Source organism: Melozone crissalis, unplaced genomic scaffold (genome assembly GCF_028551555.1).
Source record: "Melozone crissalis strain CALT ecotype California unplaced genomic scaffold, PUWL_Pcris_2 ptg000032l_1, whole genome shotgun sequence".
Taxonomy (NCBI): Eukaryota; Metazoa; Chordata; class Aves; order Passeriformes; family Passerellidae; genus Melozone; species Melozone crissalis.
The window spans coordinates 4743669-4765524 of record NW_026535810.1 but is presented as its reverse complement, the minus strand read 5'-3'; the positions used below and the strand labels follow the sequence as shown (position 1 = coordinate 4765524).

The following is a 21856-nucleotide window of genomic DNA, read 5'->3' as shown; positions in this document are numbered from 1 at the left end:
GCCAAAACAAAGAAAATTTAATATAGTTTGCTGTAACTAAATGGGACACTCCTGTGCTGAGAAGAATGCAAATTTGCTTTTTGAAAGACAGCCATGTCCTAGGGTGTGTGAGATACCCAAACAGGGGTTGTGAGATGTTTTTCCCTTCCTGGGGTGATTGCTGCACCCCACAGCAGTGTTCCCTTAGAGGCTGGGCCCTCACCTGAACCAGATTTCTCAGTTTTAGAGGTGAGCACACTCCTGGAGTCAGAGAAGAAAACACATTTAGTGAAAACTTGCTTTTGTTTAGAGAGGAGAACCATTATTGCTTGGGGAGAAGGCAAGGGTGTCTGTTCTATTTTGATAATCTGGAAGAGGTTTTACAGTGACTTCTGTGAGCCAGAGAGAAGGTTGAGAAGGGGATCCATGTTTACCCCTGAAAGAATTTCCTACCAAAGTCCTTGACATAGAAATCAAGAAAGAAAGCAGGATAAATAAGACAAACCTGCAGCTGCCTCTTCCAATGAACACTTCATTTGTCTTTTGTGACCAATGAGTAAAGTGTAAACTTATGAGTTTTATGAGAATGCATAAAAAGCATGCATGCCATAATAAAAACAGTTTGAAGCCTTCTAAAAATGGAATGTGGCTTTGTGTTGTCTCTGTCTCAACTACAACAGAAGGAAGCACATTCTAATGGTTAATGAGAATCTTGATTAGGTCCACAGTGTTTTGCTGAGCAGAAAAAAAATCTACAAGAGGCAGGAAGGGTTCTGCATAAGAAGCAGTGAAAAAAGTAGGGGTAGAAGACGCACAGAAACAGCTTTACACTTTATTGCTTGTGTTTGTTATTTTATCTCTTCTATTCCTTATAGTTTTCTACTTTTGCAGGCAAATAAAAATGGCACAAGGGAAAAATATCTCATTTGAGATTTCAGATGTTTGCTGTGAAGGTCCAGGACTGTGGAAACTGAATCCCTGGGGTTTTTTATGTACACTTATTAAAGTATACATAAGCAACATGCTAAGGAGAATGCTCTTAGAAGCAGTCAGAGGAAAAACCAGTGATGTATTGATTACAAGAGAAAAGTCAGCTGAGTAGAAAAAATGTTCAGTATTTTTGGCAATGTGTTCAAGAAACCTGAATTCCAAAAAACCAAACCTGGCTTCAATAACTGTGTCACAAGGTATGTGTATTGTGGTGTGTGAAATCTGAGTTTTGCTTTGTTAAATGGGATGATAGAATTGGATTAAAAGTTTCTGTTTTCTCTTTTTTCTCATTATATAGAATGTAGTAATTATGTATACAGTTAGTTCTTCTGGAAATTAAATACATTATCAGGAAGACAGTTTTTAATGTGTCTGCATTTAGACTTTTTGTTTGATCAATCAAGGGACAGATAGATCCAGAGACTTCTCAGGTGAATCAAAAATCTTCCTTTCTCACTGGCTAAAAAAGTATCTGCAGCATCTTCATTCTTAGCTGAGGTGTTTACCTTCTTTAAAAAGCCATTAAATTAAGCAGTAGTAATTGTTATTTCAACAAAACAATTTCGGATAGGATGTAGGATATCCTTCAATGGACAATATGTTTGATTATCATTAAATTATTTCATAAGTTTACATGTATTACACTAAAATCTTTGATGCTTACACATAAAACCAGAACAAAAATAAGAATTTAAAAATAAGGTCAATTACATATGCCAGGAGCACACAGCTGTTGAATGCCTGACCACAATGACACAAGATTTTGATGTTTTCTTTTACATTATTGTGGACAAAAGTATCTCTTTTTTTCTTATTCTCTTCTGGCTTGCTTTATTATTTTTTTATCAAAACCAGCTACTTCTAAGGGACAGGTTTTCCCCTGTTTTGAACAGGTAGGGTGAGACTAGAAGGATCGCACTGTGGATGCATCTATTTCTCTCTTTTGACAGTAAGGGAAGGCTTAGGAATTGTGAAAGTTGTAGACAACAACCTTGGAAAGGCTTTGAGTGATACTTGACCTGACTGCCTAAACCTGAGCTCTCTGCACACAAAAATCCCCAGGAAAACTCACTAAATATTTAATGAGCAAGGTTATGCAAAGAGAAATTCTTTCTCCAAATTTATTTCCCTTTCCTAAGACTCGTGGGTAAATAAGAAAAAAGGATTAAATAGAACAAAGGATTAAATATATTTAATACCTTCTGAGGGTACCTAGAGGTGAGGCCACATTTCAAGGACCCCGGAGGGATAGCTGGAGAAATTGTTAAAAATTAATTCAATGCTTTTAAAATATTAAGTATATGCTGGTTAAGAAAAATTATCTAATGGAAATGACAGCAAAGCAAATAAAATACCATTTCTGTCACTCAGCTTTTTTAAAAATAATAGACTTGAAATTTTTTTAAACAATTATCTAAATGAATACATTTCTTGGCTCATATATTTACAATTGTTTTGCATCACCTGAAGCAGCATTTTTCCTGTTCTTTTGTTTAGGGGAGAGCAATCTTGTGCGTTAGTTGCAGTCTTAGGGTGAGATTATTTTCTGCCAGTTAAATCTGAAATAGGTCTTCAACTGTAGAATGGAATGTCTGTTTCTAGTTGGTCGTAAAGTTTATTAAATTAAAATAGGTTGGATAAGATGCATGCAGAATGTTTCTTTATACTGAAGATAATATTACAGGATTATTAGCTTACAAATTACCCTGTAGCAGTTGACAAAAACTGGCAGATATGATATATAATTAATTTTATAATTTTTCCAAATATCTATTTAATTTTATTAATTAATAATTATTTTATAATAATATAACTACAATCAATATATTATTGATTATATGTCATATACAGTATATATTACATAATATATACTATATATATAGTATTATAGTCATAATAATATTTATATTTATTGATTTATTATCAATATTTATTAGTCATATTAATACTTATTTTAATATATTTATATATTTAATTAATTATATATAATATTATAATTTATTTTATTCTTAGTTATATATTATTTACATTATATTAATATTTTTAAATATTTTGTATTGTTTATATTATTTTTCATAATTAATGCATATAATTTACAATTAATTTTATTAATTTATATTTCTTATGTTTCATGTATTTCATTGTTTGTCTTCTTCTTCTACAATTGCTTCTCCAGGCAAAGTATCTTCAATCCACTCCATCCTAATTTCCTTTTGGAAAGCCAAGATGGAAAACCACACCAGGATAAGTGAGTTCATTTTGGTGGGGTTCAAATCCCACCCAGGATCCCAAGTCCTTCTCTCAGTTCTCTTCTCCACAATGTACTTTGTCACTGTGGTGGGAAACATCTGCATGATCCTCATCATCAGGATGGAGCCCAAGCTGCACACCCCAATGTACTTCTTCCTGGGGAACCTGTCCACCTTGGACATCTGCTATTCCTCTGCCATCACTCCCAGGGCAGCCCTGGCATTCTTGCTGGGCAGAAGGAGCATTTCCTATGCTGGCTGTGCTTCCCAAATGTTCTTCTTCTCTCTCTTTGGCACAACAGAAGCTTTTTTCCTGGCTGTGATGGCTTATGATCGCTTCACTGCCATCTGCAACCCGCTGCTCTACCAGGTGGTTATGAGCAGAAGGCTTTGTGTGCTCATGGTGGTGGGCTCCTATCTGTCACGCTGCATCAACTGCACCATCCAGACAGGCTTCACCTTCAGCCTGTCCTTCTGTGGGCACAGAGAAATCAAGCACTTCTTCTGTGAAGTTGCTGCAGTGATCCACGCCTCCTGCTCCAACACCCTTGTCAACCAGCTCGTAATGCTGGCTGTGTGTGGACCAATAATTGTGGGCACTGCCCTGGTGGTTTTTGTCTCCTATGCTTATATCATCGTCACAATCATCCAAATGCCTTCAGCAGAAAGCAGGCACAAGGCCTTCTCCACCTGCTCGTCTCACATGGTGACAATCTGCTTGTTCTTTGGGACAGTGTTCTTCATGTATGCTCAGCCTGGAGCTGCATCCTCACCCAGCAAGAGCAACATCATCTCCATCCTCTACACTGTTGTTATTCCCATGCTGAACCCTTTCATTTACACCCTCAGAAACAGGGAGGTAAAAGGGGCTCTGAAAAAACAGTTAAAAAGGAAAGGGTTTTTTAAGCACCATTCCTGAAGCTGAGAATGAGCACGGGGTCCAATTTGTAAAATAAAGGACATCAGGACCTGAATGTGAAATAAAGGACAGAATGTAAAATTAAGCACATCAGGACCTGCTTTCAAGAGTCTTTTGTGTTTCTAGATGGTCAGTAAAAGCAGGATATATAAACAAATCTATGACAATCTAGTGACTGTTATTTCAACTAAACAATTTTTGATAGGATGTAGGATATCCTTCAATGGGCAATATGTTTGATTTCTATGAAATTATTTCATAAGTTTACATCAATTACACTTAAATCATTGATGCTTACCCATAAAACCAGAATAAAAATAAGAATTTAAAAGTAAGGTCAATTAAGTAAGCCAAGACCACACATCTGTTAAATGGCTGATCACAGTGACACACAATTTTGACATTTTCTTTTACATTCTTGTGAACAAAAGTATCTCTTTTTTCCCGATTTTTCTCTGGCCAGCTTTATTCCTTTTCTAGAGCAGATGAAAGTGAGGTTTCATTTAACCGTAATTAGATATTTACAATCCATCTGACCTGTAATTTAGAGGCCTCTTATAGCCATTCAAAAGATACCAGCATTTTAAAGCCATAATTAACACGATGGGTTGGACAATTTGAAGAGTACCTAAGTGTACTGAACATGTAAAATAGGACAGAAAATTCAGATTCTGGCAGCAGAATCTGCTGCCACACCTAACTGTACTGAACATGTAAAATAGGACACAAACAGATTCTGGCACTTATTTCTGAAACACAGCCAGTTCAGGTGGAGGCATTCTCACTCTGCACATCCACAGCTAAATTAAGTCAGACGAGAGTGAAGCACAGAGATGTGTCTCTGCAAATAGCTCTTAAAACTCAAATATCCAAGCTGGCTCCTCGTAGAAAACGCATTTCTTCTTTTCTTAACCACAGGATATGGCACTTTCATAGAGCTGGTGGCCAGAGGGATGAGGAGAGCTGTGATTGCTCAGTGAAGCAAGGGAGACACCACTCCTGGAAGTGCCCAAAAAGAGACAGGACACAGCACTTGGTGCCATGATTTAGCTCATGGTGATGTTCAGTCAAACACAACAATCCTGGAGGTATTTTCCAACTTTAATGGTTCTGTGACTGAGTGACAGACTGGGGCTGGGGGAAGGATGATGGATGATGGATGGATGGATGGATGGATGATGGATGGATGGATGGATGGATGGATGGATGGATGATGGATGGATGATGGATGGATGGATGGATGGATCATGGATGGATGGATGGATGGATGGATGAATGGATGGCTGGATGGATGATGGATGTCCCCTCAGCCCCGCTCTGCTCTGTTCCCTGAGTGCCCCCTCAGCCCCTGGGCCCAGGCAGTTCCCGAGTGTCCCCTCAGCCCCGGACCGCTCCCCGTGTCCCCAGCCCGGTTGCAGCCCGGTTCCAGCCCGGCTCCAGCCTGGTTCCAGCCCGGTTCGCCGCCCATTCCCGAGCACGGCCCCGGCGCTGGGATGCGCTGGCCCTTTAAGGGCCTCCGCGCCGCTAGGGGGCGCCGTGCGCGGAGGGCGGGGCGCACGCGCCGTGGGCGCTGCTCGGCGCATGCGCGGCGCGGCAATGCGGGTGGTGGTGGGTGAGTGCGGGGCTGGGGGCGCGGGGCTGTGAGGGAGCGGCGGACAGAGAGAGCGGGGTGTGAGGGTGCAGGGCCCAGAGAGAACGGGGCGTGAGGGTGCAGGGCCCAGAGAGAACGGGGCGTGAGGGAGCAGGGGCCAGAGGGAACGGGGCGTGAGGGAGCAGGGGCCAGAGAGAACGGGGCGTGAGGGTGCAGGGGCAAGAGAGAACGGGGCCCGTGAGGGAGCGGCGGACAGAGAGAGAGCGGGGCCGTGAGCGAGCGGGAACCGTGAGGGTGCGGAGTCCGTGAGGGAGCGGAGGTCTGAGGGAACGGGGCCCGTGAGGGAGGGGTGGCCTGAGAGAGCGGCGGTCTGAAGGTCTGAAGCGGGGGCCGTGAGGGAGCGAGCCCGTGAGGGAGCGGGGGCCCTGATGGAGCGGAGGCCCTGAGGAAGCGGGGCCGTGAGGGAGCCGCGGCCTCAGGGAACGGGGGCCTGAGGGTGCGGAGCCGTGAGGGAGCGGCGGACAGAGAGAGCGAGGCCCGTGGAGGTGCGGGTGCCTGTGGGAGCAGGTCCGTAAGGGAGCGGGTCCCGTGAGGGAGCGGGAGTGTTGAGCGGAACGGAGTTTTGGAGAAGGGCCAGGCGGGCCTGGGTTGTGGGTGCTGCCCGCTGGGTTGGAGCCAAGCCGCCGCTTCCTCCCCGGCTATGGGAGCTGGCCATGAGCGCGGGCGGTGCTGCGGTGATGCAGCCCCAGGCATGGGCCGCCTCTGCTGCAGAGGGTGATGGCACAGCAACACAGCCCTGATGTTGTCTCTCTAACCAGGTGGTGGGACGGGCTTCGTGGGCAGAGCCCTGACCCAGCTGCTGCGGAGCCCAGGGCACCAAGTGACCCATGTGTCACGAAGAGGGGGCACGGATCGGATCAGCTGGGTATGAAATGAGAGCTGTCACAGCAGGGCGAGTGTGACAGGGCTGAGAAACCAGGCTGCGTGCCGTGGCTTTCCATGGCATGGAGGGGAGGTCTGGCTCCTCTGGATGTCCTTTTGCTGGTGTTCCGTGGGTCACAGTCATTAGAATGGATACTGCTGTAGCTCCAAGAAACAAAATCTTCTCCATTCGTGCTGTCTCTGCAAATGCCAGGAAGAAACTGGGTGAAGTTCTTGGGAGCCTGCTCTGCTTATTTGCAGGGAAGGCTTGATCAGAGGGGTGGCCTGATTTGTCATGTCTGTCACTCCTGCCCAGGAGGAGCTGTCCCACTCCGGGCTGCCCCTGTGCGAAGCTGTGGTCAACTTGGCTGGTGAAAATGTCCTCAACCCTTTCCGCAGGTAACTTGATGTTCCATAGTGCTCTTGGGATAAGGTGGCGTGAAGACAGGCTAGTGTTGTCAGCGAATGTGGAAAGGGAGGAAACAACATGACCAGGAATCTCTTGGGTTGACATTTGCACCCTCAAGTACCCAGAGCATTTCTGTGGGCCTGGAAGGTGCTGAGAGACCTTTGGAAGAAAAGTTCCCTCCTGCATCTACAGCTGGAGGCCAGAAACATTAGTTCCACATTTCCAAAAGGAGACTGGGTGGCATGCCTGCATGCAAAGTTTGACTTCTGGGAGGAGCACCAGCTTTGCTGTCTAGCTCCTTTGCTGACTTTGTCTGAAGGCAGTCCAAACCCTTCAGTCTTGTAAGGGTTAGAGCCACCATCTCCCAAAGTTCCTCTGCCTTTGTGCTGTAAGATGACATGTCCTCCCTTTGCTCTGAGGTGAGGGGAGTTCCTGTGACTTCTCCTTGATGCCTTGTGCAGGCTGCCCTAGAACAGAGACTGGACAGAGCTCCAGAATAAAGCAGGGATTAATTAGGAGGATGCATGGATCCACCTTGGACAGCACAGGGCTACACCCAAGATGAACCAGAATGGTCACAAAATGCCCCACTGGTCACAGGGTCTCTCACTTTTATAAGCTCTGCTCCATTTGCATATTGGAGTTAATTGTCCAATTACAGAATAATGAAGGGATTTATTCAAAGGATCTCCTCCATGGATCCACCTTGGGCACTACAAGAGCCCAGCCAGGGCTGCACCCAAGGTGAACCAAAATGGCCACAAAATTAACACAAAATGGTCCCAAAATGAACCAAAATGGTCACAAAATGCACGACAATGCTCATGAGGTCTCTCACTTTTATAAGTTCCTCTCCATTTGCATATTGGAGTTAATTGTCCAATTCCAGGTTTGGCCCATGCAGTCCCATCCTTGTTTTTCCCTCTCCAGCCCACGCTGTTTGTGCTCTTGGCCTGAGATTTGGCTCATTTGTCCTTGGTCCCCAGCTGGAGCAGGAATTGTTTTGTCTCCCTGCTCTGTGCACAGAGCTCACCATCCCCTAATAGAAGCCCAGAGCCACCCACTAAAGCAACAGAGAACCTGAGAAATATGAAAACTAAAACCTGAGGCATCACCCTGTGCGTGTGAGCTGGTGTTGGCTGGGTCCCCCTTGGTGGCAGTCCTGTGAGGTGTTTGAACCCTGGCTCTCCCTTTCCCAGGTGGAATGATGCCTTCTGCAGGGAGGTCGTCAGCAGCCGGGTGGAGACCACGAAGGCCTTGGCCAAAGCCATCGGTGCTGCTGAGCAGCCTCCCCGTGCCTGGGTCCTCGTCACTGGCGTAGGTATTGGTTGGGCCTGGCCAAGACAGCACTCGTGCTGACCTGGAGAGGCCTTGCCTGCAGACAGTTCCTCAGGAGCACCTTCTTGCCTTGAAATGTCAGCTGTATTGCTATCAGTGTCACTGTGTTTAGGCAAGCCTTGATAAGCTTTTAGTGCTGCCGGAGAGGAATTTGGCTCCCTGTGCTTTGTCTAGGGCAGTTCTGTGTTTTCCTGTGAAAGCCTTTAGGCATCCTGTAGAATCAATTTGTGTCAGTAAGGCCTTCTGCATAATCTCCAACTTCCTGCTTGCGGCAGTCTTTAAAGCTGAGGTTTATCTTTAAAGCTGCCATGGTTTAAACCTTCCAGCCAGCTCAGTGTGTTGTTTGTAGGCCTGTTTGGGTTTTGGGGCTGCCTGAGTGTTAGTGCATCCTGCTGAACCTGTAGAGCACATTGGTAGTTCAAAAACTTGTCAGGATCAGAGACCCTGAGCTGTTCTCGTGAGGATATCCCTGGTGGAGTGATCAAGCTCACAGAATCCCAGAATGGTCTGGGTTGGAAGGTGCCCTAAATCCAATCCAGTTCCATGGCAGGGACACCTTCCACTGTCCCAGGGTGCTCCAAACCCCATCCAGCCTGGCCTTGGACACTTCCAGGGATCCAGGGGCAGCCACAGCTGCTCTGGGCACCCTGTGCCAGGGCGTCCCCACCCTCACAGGGTAGATTTCCTTCCTAGCAGCCAGTCTAAACTGACTTTAAATTTGAAGCAATTCCCCCTTGTCCTTGGCGCTTCAGGCCCTTGTAGTCTCTCTCCAGCTTTCTTGTAGGCTCCCCTCAGGTCTTGGAATGTTGCAATTAGGTCTCTTTTCTGGGCTGAACAATCCCAGTTCTCTCAGCCTTTCCTCACAGGAGTTCTAAGCTCCTGGAGGCAGAGAAGGTCTGATGGGAAAGGGGGGCTTGGTGTGATCATTCAGCCCTGACCCCCTTTCTGCTGTCACCCTGCAGGTTTTTACCGGCCCAGCCCCACAGCTGAGTACACTGAAGACAGTGCAGGAGGGGATTTTGACTTCTTCTAACGCCTGGTGAGCTCATGGGAGGCTGCAGCTCTCATCCCTGGGAGCCCAACTCGTGGTGTTGTGGTGAGATCAGGTGAGATGGGGCATCGTGGTTATTAATGGGGATTGCTTTACTGCTGGGAAGAGCTGGGTAAAGGGCATCAGTTCTTCTCTCTTCCCTTGTTGGGGTGCTGTTCCAGCCAGCCCCTTAAGGATTCTCCTGCTTGTTGGTGTGGGTGTGAAGGGGGTTTTGCCCTCTGGCAGCAGCACCTCGTGTCACTCTGTTCTCCCCACAGGTGTGGTGCTGGGCGGAGATGGCGGCGCAATCTCCCAGATGCTCTTGCCTTTCCGCCTGGGACTCGGAGGCCCCATGGGCTCTGGACTGCAGCCCTTCCCGTGGATCCACATCCAGGACCTGGCTGGGATCGTGTGTCACGCCCTGGAGACGGAGTCAGTGCGAGGCGTCCTCAACGGCGTTGCCCCGTCCTCGCCTGGCACCTCCAATGGCACCTTTGCCAGGAGCTGGCGGCAGCCCTGGGGCGCCCGGCGCTGCTGCCGGTGCCCGCCTGGGCCGTGCGGGCTCTCTTTGGGGCAGAGAGGGCGGCCATGCTGCTGGAGGGACAGAGGGTGCTGCCCAAACGCACCCTGGAGAGCGGCTACCGCTTCACCTTCCCTGAGCTGCCTGCTGCTCTCAAGGACGTTGTGGCTTGAGGCCTTCCCACTTGGGCTGGGCTCTGTTTGTGTGAGCTCTCTGCTCTGCCCCAAGGGGATAATGGCATGGATTGAAGGGCTCTTCTCCTCACCACAACACATCCTCCACTCTGTTCCTGTGCTCCCGGGCCTTGAGATGAGCTCCGGCTGCTTGGGGTAACCTCTGAGCCTGTGTTTTTGCCCAGCTGCTGATCTGCTCTCTTGCTGTTCTCCAGCTTACACAACTCTTCTACAGAGTCAGGGAGAAATAATGGACATGGAACAAGGCAGAGAGCTGAACAGCATGCCAGTGCTGAGCGTCGAGCCCAAGGAGCCTTCAGTGGGAGATGGTGAAAGTGTAACGCTTGTGGTTGCCCTGACCCTGAGATCTGAGGGTGATGTCAGCAGCCTGGACAGTTCCAGAACAAATTCACATCCCCCTCAGAATCTCTTGGGGCATGAAGGCAAAAGAAGCGCTCATGACCTGAGGGCCAAGGTCAAGAAGAAGCTGCACAAGGCTGAAAGCATCAAGACTGCCAAAAGCAATGCAGTGAAAAAGACACACTCAAGCTGGCATCAGGAGAAAATGGAGTCACGTTTATACTGGCAAGGATCAATAGCTTCAGCGGTAGCTGGTGGTTTAAAACGTGGTGATGATACTTTCATGTCTGCCCCACACAGAGATGAGGAGGAAGATCCAGCTGCCAGCAAGCACCTCATCAAGAGACACAAATGGCACAAGAAGCAGGATAGGCAGTATGGGGTTGGATATAATCATCTTTTCTACCAGGTTTCAGAGCCTGTGAAAGTGGAGCGAAGGTCCAGATCTGACCAGGGTCTAAACAAGAATCTGGATTTTCTCTCTGACCTGTTGATTGGGAGCCGCCCCGCTGCGAGCAGGAGAGGAAGAGCCACAGCTGAAGAGAAGCATTCCTCTATAGGCAGGCACCTCCTGATGATGCCTGACACCACACAGGAGGAAGACTCCATGTTCCTCAAGAAACTTGTGAGGCCCCAAAGTCCAGACCTTGCGCCAGTTCCAAAAGGACGGGAAACCAACGCTGATCATCCCCGGCCGCTGCAGGAGGCACACAAAGGCCTGGGAGCATTCACGGCCCACGTGGAGCGAGCCCTGAACAGGAAGTGCAGCCTGCCCCAGCTCAAGCACGCCTGTGCCAGGATGGTCATGAAGACCAGGCTGCTTCTAAAGCTGCTCACTGAGAGGCAAGAGAACCAGGGAGCATATGATTCCATGGCCCGGTGTCGTCTGCAAGAGAACATGATCATTCATATGGCCATGGACAATGGCAAGGGACTCACACGGAAGGTAGGAGAGCTGCTGGGCACTGCTGCACGTGTCCTTCTGGGCAAAGGAGAATGGAAGGATCAATCCTTTTACCTGCGTGATCTTCCTTTCCTCACAGCGCAAACTGGAAGTTGTGGTGTACGTGGTCACGTTTGTGGTTTTCCTGCTTCATCTTCGTTTTCCTGATCCTGAAGTGGATCTTCCACGTAAGCCAATTTCTTGTTTGACACAGAGCTGTCTGCCTTGTAGCTGGAGTGCCCAGGCAACAAGCCCCATGTGCCACTGCAGATGGCCCTGCATGTGCTGGCTACCACAGGAGATGTTGTTCCAAGCCTGGAGCTTGTGGCAGCATCCACAGCAGCCAGCTCAGCAGGGTCCAGCCTGCCTGAGGGAAGCTTGTCCTGCCTCCTGTCCCGGCTCTCCCCAGCTTTGCTTTGCTCTCCTGCCTTCAGCCACACAGCAATGAGAGCTTTTGACCTCTCCTGTTTGGCAGAATATTACAGGAAAACTGATGTTATATATCTCCTATTTTCCTTCCCCAGAAGCGCTCTCAACGTTGTGAAGTTGACTCCCAACCCCGCAACACCGGGAAATTGTGTCTGAGAAGGTAACTGCTCCCTGCCCCTGCCACTGCTGTGCCACCGAGGGTCTTTCCCGTGCAGAGCAGCTCCTCCTGGGGCCCTGCAGCCGCGCAGGAGCCGCTGCCCAGGACTCTCCCGGCTGTGTTTCCAACACGTCGCGTTTGGGGCAGCCCCGGGCGAGCGGCTCCTGTGCGGCAGCGCTGGGCACGGCCGGGGGCTCCCAGCCCAACCAGCCCTTGCCACGCCAGCGCTGGGATGGATGTCCGGTGTGCTCCCGAGTTTCTGTGAGCACCTGCAATACCTCTGTGTTCCCAGAACAGTCTCCTCTGCTGATGGCTCTGCCCTATTTCTCCCCGCTCCCTCCCCACAGTGGCTGCTGAAGAACTCACTCCCATCCTCTCCACTTGCCTTTTGCTTGCAGGGCTCATTCTCTGCATTGCCAGCCGTTGCCATCCCTGCTGGGGCTCCCCATCTTCCTTGGGCCCGGCTGGCACAGCCCCGAGCAGGGAGAGGTGCTGGCACCTGCTGCAGCCCTCCCTGGCCAGACCTCCCTGCTCACAGAGCGGGAGCCGGGAGCTCTGGGCATGGGATGGCCAGAAGCCTTTTTGTCCCCATTCACCTCACTCACTCCATTGCTTTGCAGTTTTGGAAATGCCCCTTCCCAACTCCTCCAGCGGCTGCTGCCCACACAGGGCAGAGCACAGGCAGCCCGGTTGCCCACAGCCTCCATCACCAGCTGCCTTCTCTCTTTAACCCTATTTTCCCTTTCTGATTTTTTCAGGCTCTGTGTAATACTGCGGCAGAGAAGGAGGAAGGATGACGAGGCACAGAATGTAGAGGAGAATAGAGCAGGGGGCTCCTCCCAGCGCTGCCCATTCTTCCTGGCTGCCTGGGCATCCTTCCTTTTAAAAGGTCTTTCCTTTCTCAGCACTTTCTGGAGCTTTTCTCTGTTCAGCAAATCTGAAAAACCATTGCTTCGGTGCATCACGGATTCATACTAAAGTGACAGAAAAAACATTTCAGGAAGAGACACAGTGTGAAGAACTCGAGGGACTGGAAGATTTTCAATAGGCTGAAGACGTTAATGGGAAGCAAACAACTCTTCACCGCCTTTTCCACAATAGGAACTACTGAAGCTCTCCTTGGATGCTTTTCCCTTGAGTATTATTTTCTTGCTGCCCCTGCTGACAGAGGGCCAGAGGGGGCTGCAGGCAAGCACAAACTCTGGACACCCTGAGGAGGTATCTCTGGGCTTTCCTCATCCCTTGTAGCAATGTTTCCCTCTACATTCAGTAAAAATAAGGTTTGTTCTTGTTCCTCCTGGTGTTGCTGATGTCTTTGTAAAAGCAGTTTAGTTTCTCCCACATGTAATTTGCCAAATACAGTTCCAGCTGGGCCTTTGCTTTTCTACCTTTCTCCCTGCATGCCCCAACAATATTCTCGCCATCTTCCTGTGGTGCTGCCCTTCTTCCACAGCTGTCAATTCTGTGTTTTCCCTGAGTCCCAGGCAGAGCTCCCTGCTCAGCCGCTCTGCTTCCCCACCAGCTCATCTTTGGGCACATGGGCATGGCCTGTTCCTGCCTGTGCCTTCAAGGATTTCTCCCTGCACAATGTGCAGCCTCCCTGGACTCCTCTGCCCCTCAGCACAGCGTCCCCAGGGAGCCTCTCAAACAGCATGGCTGGACGGACTCCCCTGGGCTGCCCCTCCAGCCTGGATGGAGCTTGGCCACACCGTGACTGTCCCGGCCCCAGAGGCCCAGAGCCTCCACCTGTTGTGTAGAGGGAGCTGGGAAGGTGAGATGGGCCAGGAGGGGATTCCCCTGCTGCCCACAGCAGGGACCTGTTTCCATTCCCCCTGCTTTTTGGGTCCCCTCCTTCTGCCTGCTGGTCACACCCTTGGTGATCCTCGGCTTCTTGGCAGGTGTCTGTCTGGGACATTTGTCCAATGGCTGCTTCAGAGTGGCTCCAGCAGTCCCTCTTCCTCTCCTAAACCCTGACACTCCTTATCTTTCCACTTCCCCCTTCAGCTCTGCCACTGGGCTGAGCAGAGCATGCACCTGGTCCTACCTCACCCAGGTGTTATTTCTGCCAGCCCCAGTGCCAGTGCCTGGCTCCAGCACTCCCTGTAGAGTTTTCCCATTCCAACGAGGCCTTCCGGGATAGCTCATTGGATATCAAAGTAAGAGGCTTTGCTGTGGTGCTTCTGAAACCTCCCAAGGCCCCTGAAGCTTTCCAGGGTCAACACGTTTGTGTTCCTGTTATGTTTGCCCAATGATCCCATCATAAAAAAAGCAAGCAGTATTTAAGGTAGCAGCAATTTTAATTGAATAATTTAGAAAATATACAAATAAGGGATAATTTGATTCCAATAGCACATAAGCAAGAGGTGCCGCGGGGTACGGTGGGCAGGGTTTAATGACCCTTACCACTTCACGTACAAGCTTGCCAAGTAAAAATCACCCCTTATATGCCATATGTCAAGTCCATCTCCTGCTATTTTCAGTTCATCACTTTTCTGCCTCCACCTTCATTACCACCTTTACCATGCATGCGCCACCACTCGCTTTGGAGGTCGCACAAGTCTTTGGGGATCGTCACTGATGAAGGCTCTGTCGTCTTCTTCGTTGTCCTTTAATTCACCTTTGGGTTACACATGCGCACCAAGCCAGTACAATGTAAGCCAAGACTAACGTATTGCTGCATCTACATATCAAGGCAATAAATCCCTTATAATTAACATTTTCTTGGGACCCAAGCAGGCTCTTGGTCATTTTTAGCAACTGTATCTTCAGCTTCTTTCCTGTGGTCCTTGAAAAAAACATCTGCTGGGGGGGGTGGGGGTGGAGCCCCTCCTCTCCCTCTCTTCTTTGGCATTACAACTTTTTATCTATTTATTATTCTCAAATAATAATTACTGTATCAATATCAATTACTATTTCAATTTTTATCAGCACTAATCATACCTATTTATCACAAATCCCCCATTTCTCTTTGTGATCATTATGATTCGTGCTGTATTTAAAAACCTGTGCCCTGAGATCTTTTATATTTTTCAAAATTTTGGTTTTCTCACTGTCTCTTTTCAGCTTCAAACTTTTCCAGCATTTCTATTACTGCTTCTAGTCTTTCATACTCTCTTTCAAGTTTAGTTAACATTTCCTGGCCTATTTCAATCTTTTTAGGTCCTTGTTCTTTAACAGGCATCGATTTAGCTTTTAATACCATTATAGATCTTGGTTTTCCTTTTTCTGCTGATTCTGAACCTAGAGACATTGTTGTAATCTGCATCCCCTGAATCACTGACTGAATTAACCTAATAAAACACAAAATCATACAAGGCAGAAACAGAAGTCCCAGAATTGAGCATAACAACATGAACTCTGACTTTTTCCTCCAAACACTTCCAAAGAGGTTACCCCACCAATCTGCTTTCAAGATTGAATTCCACTTTTGTAGTGGCACATGAGCCACTCTTTTCATTTCCTCTGCAAGTTCTGTGATAGCTTCCCCATAATCATCAATTTCTACACAGCACTCAGATTCATTAAACCTCCCACAAACTCCTCCTTCTTCTGCTAACCGATGGTCTAGGGCGATCCTGTTTTGATACACAAACACCCTCATTTGTGTATATTGCCTGGCCAACATTTTTAAGGCACTGATGGTGTGATTTGACACCACCTCCACTACTGCTTGGGGCCTTATTAATCTATTCAACAGGTAAATTGGGGCCTTATATCCCCATGACCCATCCTGAGCCCATGTTGCTGGGTCATAATATGCTATAATTTGTTCTGTAGGCCATTCGTCCTCTTCCCATTTTTGATTCCCTCCTGCTGTTGGAAAATTTAAATTTAAATCTCCTTGATTCCACTGTAGGGTTTCATACAGTGGAGTTCCTAGCACATTGCTCCTAGACCTCAGTAAAACAAAGAAGAAGGGTTGTATTACTTACAAAGTACAGGTTCCTCCCCATTTTTGAGGTAACTCACTGTATGCTCGTTGCCCACAAATCCAATATATCCCATCTGGGGCTTTCCATTTCTTATCAGTTTTCTCCGGTTGTTCCCAATAAGACCTCAGGCTGTTGATGGATTCGTAGGGGTTAGCTCCAGGACTTCTGTACCAGCATAAATTAATCTGTTCATCCCATTCACAATTTATTTCTTTTATTGGTCCCCAATATCCAATGGGATTTTCAGGTCACCAAATTGTTGAACGATTATCCATATTAACCACCAATGTGGATTTACAAGGAGTATGCCCTACTACTTTATTAAATTTCCTTCCTTCTCGAGTTATACAAATGATCCAATTACTTGATGGCTTAAAATTCATCCTTCAGGTCTCTTCAATGTTCCAGAAATTTGGATGTGGTTCCACTTTAAAAACTGCTCTGGAGCTAAGCTCTCACCTTTCCATGGCCATCTTTCAGCCATTTTTACACCTCCACAAATCCAACATTTGGATAATTCCAATTCTGTAACAATCCTTTGCATCAATCCCACAAACAGATTCTTATTCGAGGCTGGCAAATCCCAATCTTTGTAGTAACGTTTTAGCTGTTTATACACTTCAGCCAATTCTGTTGACTCTTTTCTCCTGTTCTTTTTTCTATTCTCCTTTGTTTCTTTTTTCTTCTTTTATTTTCTCTTTCAATTTTTCTTAGTGCCCGATTTCCCATGCCTATACTTGGATCCTTTCCATTATCAGCTCTTTCAAAACAAACAAATCTTTTATATTGAGGGCAAATTTGATCACCATGGGGATAAGGAGCTTGTCCATTATATCCCAAATTTTTCCCTACCCAATACATCTTTCCTTCCTTAATACAAACATCTATAACACTACCGTGATTGTAGCACGCAGAGCTAACATACAGCTGTGTTACAAGCACAGATTTCATCTTGTCCTTAATCCACACAGAGTGATTGCAATAGTCACAAATGTTGAAATTGCTGGGACTTGGTTTTTGCCTTGTTTGCTTTTTCATTGCTGAAACTCTGTCCAGTGTGGCTCTCTGGCTTTGGCCAACTGCCCAGGGTACCAGAATGATCACAGTGAAAATAATCCTCAGGAAATCTACCTTTCTACCTTTCTCAAGGCCCCTTGAGTTGCAACCAAGGGCTGAGATGCCAGTCTTCTCGGTAGCAAAGGTAATATCCTGGGATCTAGTCACCGGTGCTTTTGGTTTCCTTGGTACCCATAGCTTAGCTCCACAGAGTTTGTTTGTCCCTTTTTAAATGCCATTTCTCCGTTCTGGCTAGTTAAGAAGCAGTAATTAAAACAAAAAGAACAGGGAAAAGATTAGGCTGGAATACGATAAACCTGTATTTTCCAAAATTTCAGGGATGTGCCAACCACAATAAGATTTTTCTAATTTATTTTCTGCTTCAAGGGCGGGGAGTTTATTAAATCGCCGCCTCCAATAGGCAAACTCGCAGCGCCAATGTGCCCCTGGAAAGTACCTATGATGTGGTATGTAGACTTCTTCTCCACAACAACTATCAATTATGAAACACTGGTCTATAATATTATCAGTTGCTTATTCTCTTATTTGTGCTATAGCCAATATAGCAAGAACCAACTGATCTAAGTTTTCTATTAATCCAATTGCTGCTGGAAGGGTCCCGTCTCCCAGTCTCAAAGATATCCAAAAAAATCACTAGCAATGCGTTCTATAATTAGCTGACTAAATACATAACCATAGCAAAACAAGCAAATCGTCTCTCCTTCTCTTCCCTCTTAGTTACTCTCCACCGTAAGTTAAAGCAAAGTGTGCAAACAATACATATCCGTGGATGACACCCTAAACCTCACTCCCAACATTTTACTTGTCTCTGAGCTCTTTTAACAACAGGTGTTATCAATCTCAGTTTCTGGAATTGCAGTTCTGTAATCAATTCTAATAATGTTGCTGGTGGGTGATCCTGGAGGAGATCTTCGATCCTTTTAGGCCATTCCCACCAATTCAGAAAGTCTTTTATTCTTTTCCACCGGCGTTCTTCTGCCTCCGAGCTCAAGGGAATTGTGGTCCGTAGCCACTCCAGGATGCTTAGTTCCTTCTTAATAAATGAGGGTGTAACATAAATAAACTTAAATTCCACCATATTATCACATTCTTGGAATTTCATGTTTCAACAATATTTTAGCCACTGTTTGAGCTGCAGCCCAAGCTGCTGGAAATGCTTCAACTCACTGAGTTAATTGATCTATTATAACTAACAAATATTTCCACCGACCCACTTTAAGCAATTCTATAAAATCAACCTGGATCTTTTCAAATAGCCTGTAGGCTGTTTTGCATCCTCCAGAGGGAGGGCTCTTCAACACCTTCTTATTTACCTTTTAACAGGCGAGACCCCCCTGGGTAATTTGCTTTCCAATTTCAAATATCCTCCTACACCTATAAAATTTTAAAAAGTAATCACAAAAGGCTCTTTTCCCCCAGTGTGTCCATCTATACAAGTTATCTAAAATCTGATGTGCCACTGGTTTTGGCATCATAATCCTGCCATCAGGAAAAACTCACTTGCCCTCCTTAAATTTTGCTCCTAATATCTTTATAGCTGCCAGTTCTGCTAGCGGAAGGGAAAGTGTCTCCTGCTGAATTTCTTTTTATTTTTTTTTTTCTAAAGTCATGATTTCAGTATCTCTTTTTCTTAAGGTCGCTCTTTTTGCTTCTTCATCAGCCAAATCATTTTTCTGACTCTAATATCCCTCCCTCTCTGGTGTTCCTTTACATGAACTATTATTATTTTCTTTAAGCCTTTTAAAGCTTCAATTATCTAAATTATCAATTCCCTGTGTATTAACCCTTTCTCTTGAGTGTTTTTAAGTCCCCTTTCTTTCCAAATTTTTCTAAAAGTATGTACTACACTAAAAGCATATTTGGAGTCTGTATAAATAGTCCCTTCTTGCCTTTTTAGTATTAATAATGCACAGAGTAATGCATAAAATTCACAGGCTTGTGCTGAGCAGGAGGGACGAAGGGGACCAGACTCCTTTGCCTTAAACTTTTTCTCACTTCACCTGAATGCCAACCCGTGTCATTAATTTCTAAATTATCTTCTTCAGTTGAAGAATAAATTTTAAGTTTTCCTTCACAGGGTTTTATCTGTAAATGTAAGGCTATCATTAGATCTCTGCCTAACAAATTATTCTCGGCCTCTAGTACTAACAATAAATCATTTACTCCAAATTTGTCTTCTGTTTCAATTTGCACTCCTTTTATTACAGGAACAGGGAAAGTCTCTCCCATAAATCCGATTACTGAAACTCGCTCACGACTTATCTCACATCCCTGGGGTAATTTTGTCACTGTCGACCGAGAAACTCCTGTATTGACTAAAAATATAAGTTTTCGCTCTGAGGACCTACTTTTAGTTTTATTATCAAGGGCTCTTCTGGTTGTATTTCGGTCCTCTTCATTAAACAAAACTCTTGCCCTCTCTGATTCTCCTGAGAAGTTTTCTCATCTTGCTGTTTCTTTCTGCAATTTTTTTTGCGGGTGCCCCTTTTTATGGCAATAAAAACAGGTGGGTCCCGCACCCTTCAAAGTGGGGCAAGAATTTTTTAAGTGTCTTTTTTTTGGGCAGGAAAAATGCACAGGTTTTGTGTTCCCAAAAATAGATCCTGACAACGGCTGTTTGTTTTTCCCTGCAAATTTTTCTGTATTCAAAGCTGCCTGCATTTCTTGAACTGCTGCCACCAGAATTCTGGCATCTGCTTTCTGCTTTTTCTCATTTCTCCTTACAAACACCCTTTCTGCTTCTCTCAGTAACTCCTGAAGTCTCCTGTCCTGCCAATCTTCTAATTTTTCCAGCTTTTTCCTGATGTCACTGCAAGATCCGGTCACAAACTGAATTTTTAACAGAACCTGCCCTACTGCAGTATCAGTATCTAGACCTGAATGTAATTGCAAGTCTCTTTTTAATCTTTTTAACCATTCTGCCGGCGACTCATATTTTTTCTGATGCTCACTCAAAGCTTTTCCTATATTATGTCCTTTAGGCACTGCCCTCAGAATTTCTTGATTTTCTTCTCTTCAGGATTCCCATTCATCCCAAAACCGTATTATCATCCCCAGTGGGCTGTCCTGAGGAATGCTCCCCCCCTGAGAACCCCCCTCACGGTTCCCAGATACCTCAAACCACTGCGAATTTTTCCTACAATCCGCAGCCCCTGGGTCAAGGAACTTACTTTTTCCCTGACCCATTTCTGGCAGCAACAAACTAAGAAAGCCCCGGTACCAGGAGAGTCTTTGTTTCCCACACTCATCTCGTGGTTCAACTTCCTCCCTTACTACTCTGTCACACTGCCTTTTCAATCTACCTGTTCCACTCCTATCTCTCCCTCTGCAATCTACTTGTTCCACTCCTAACTCTCCCTCTTTCTCAATCTATTAGCCCCGTCCTCTCACCATCTAATCGCATACTAAATTGCCTCCTACCAAACCCTCCAAGGAAATTGAACCTATTCATTCACTCTCTCAGTCTCCCTGCGGAGTCAATCCCTCCTGCCCAAAGACCTTCCCACAGGTGCCTGGACCAGGGATCCCCTCCTTCCCCTTGGGTCAAACCCTCCCGGGGTCCCCACTCATTCACTTTTCTTTCGCTTCCCTCCTTTCCCGGCCGGTCTCCTCGCGGAGAACGTGAAAATGCACTACTGGGAGGTCCTACTTGCTTCGGGGGTCTGGAACTGCCCAGCCCCCGTCTCAGACACTCCACACACACTCACTCACACATGCATACAGCCGCCCCCCGACCCAAAACCTCGTGATACTCACAGCCTCCTTTTCTAACGAGGGTCTTCGTGCACAAAACAGTTTTCTATGGGTTTATTACAGGTGAATTTACTGCAGTCTACTCTGGGAGCTCAAAATTCTTTGCTCATAATTTACCTTATGGATTTCCTCTTCCCTGAGAGATTCCCCCATCACTCAGGGCCACCGGAGGCAAGAGCCTCCAACGTGGGGCGCCTCCCTGAGATCAGCAGTCTCCCTCAATGGATTTGGAAATTCCTGGCCAATGTACCAAATTTGTTATGAATAAGAAGCTTGACTAGGCCAATATTCAAGCAGCAATCAATTTATTATTTAATATGGTAAAGTATGAGCAATACAGCGCTGGGTACAGTGGGGGAAGTTTTCCCTCCAACTGCACACCGATAATTGATGGTTACAGGTATATATAGGGGTACTCATCAGGTTTTTTTTTTCAGCAGTTTCTATTTCCAATTTTTACTCATCAGCAATTTTTATTCCAAATCATTACATCATAATTCTATACAGTATTGTGATTTTAGTTTCTCAGGATGTATTTTCAAAGGAGTATCCCCAGATGGTGATGGTCCAGTTTCCGAAAGAAGAAAGATGAATCCCATCTGGTGGAGTCCAGCTCCCCAGATGTGGGTCCACCTTTTAATTGCAGAGACCATAAATCTCATTACAGTGATGTCCAGCTTCCCTTGGTCGAAGCCATAAACCCTTGAGGTGATGTTCATCTTCCTTTCTAAAACTGTTTTTCGCTGCATCACTAAGGCGTGAGATAAGCATATTTCCTTTACATATATTCCAAAGCTATAGTTTCAAGGATACAAGTAATATTCTAAAATTATACTTCAAAAGTTTCTTATTGCAGAGCTTTTTTTTTTTATGGATTAAATGCAAGCAAAAAGGAACATCCTTAACACCTTAATTCCAATGCTCCTAAATCAACGAGGGTTAATTGCAAACAAAAGATAGGTTCATAGGCCTTTTTCCATGCTTTATTGTCCTCAGTTATTATTAGAATTCGAAACTATCACATTGTCGATATCCACACATTTCGCCTGTTTGTACCTGACATGAAACACAGTTTTGCATATCACA

The 21856-nt window shown here is 46.2% G+C and overlaps 1 protein-coding gene and 1 pseudogene across 1 annotated transcript; both read left to right on the top strand.

Annotated features, from left to right (window-relative positions):
- Positions 1 to 3192: 3192 nt before the first annotated feature.
- Positions 3193 to 4137, top strand: LOC128940093 (olfactory receptor 12-like). Its single transcript, XM_054281395.1, has one exon. The coding sequence runs from the start codon at positions 3196 to 3198 to the stop codon at positions 4135 to 4137; it is 942 nt and encodes a 313-aa protein (XP_054137370.1). The 5' UTR covers positions 3193 to 3195.
- A 1581-nt stretch (positions 4138 to 5718) lies between these two features.
- On the top strand, positions 5719 to 10119 carry LOC128940148 (epimerase family protein SDR39U1-like; annotated as a pseudogene).
- Positions 10120 to 21856: the final 11737 nt, after the last annotated feature.

What these genes read in the sequence shown, in the direction of transcription:
- LOC128940093 (XM_054281395.1), top strand. Translation starts at nt 3,196, where the DNA reads ATGGAAAACCACACCAGGATAAGTGAGTTCATTTTGGTGGGGTTCAAA.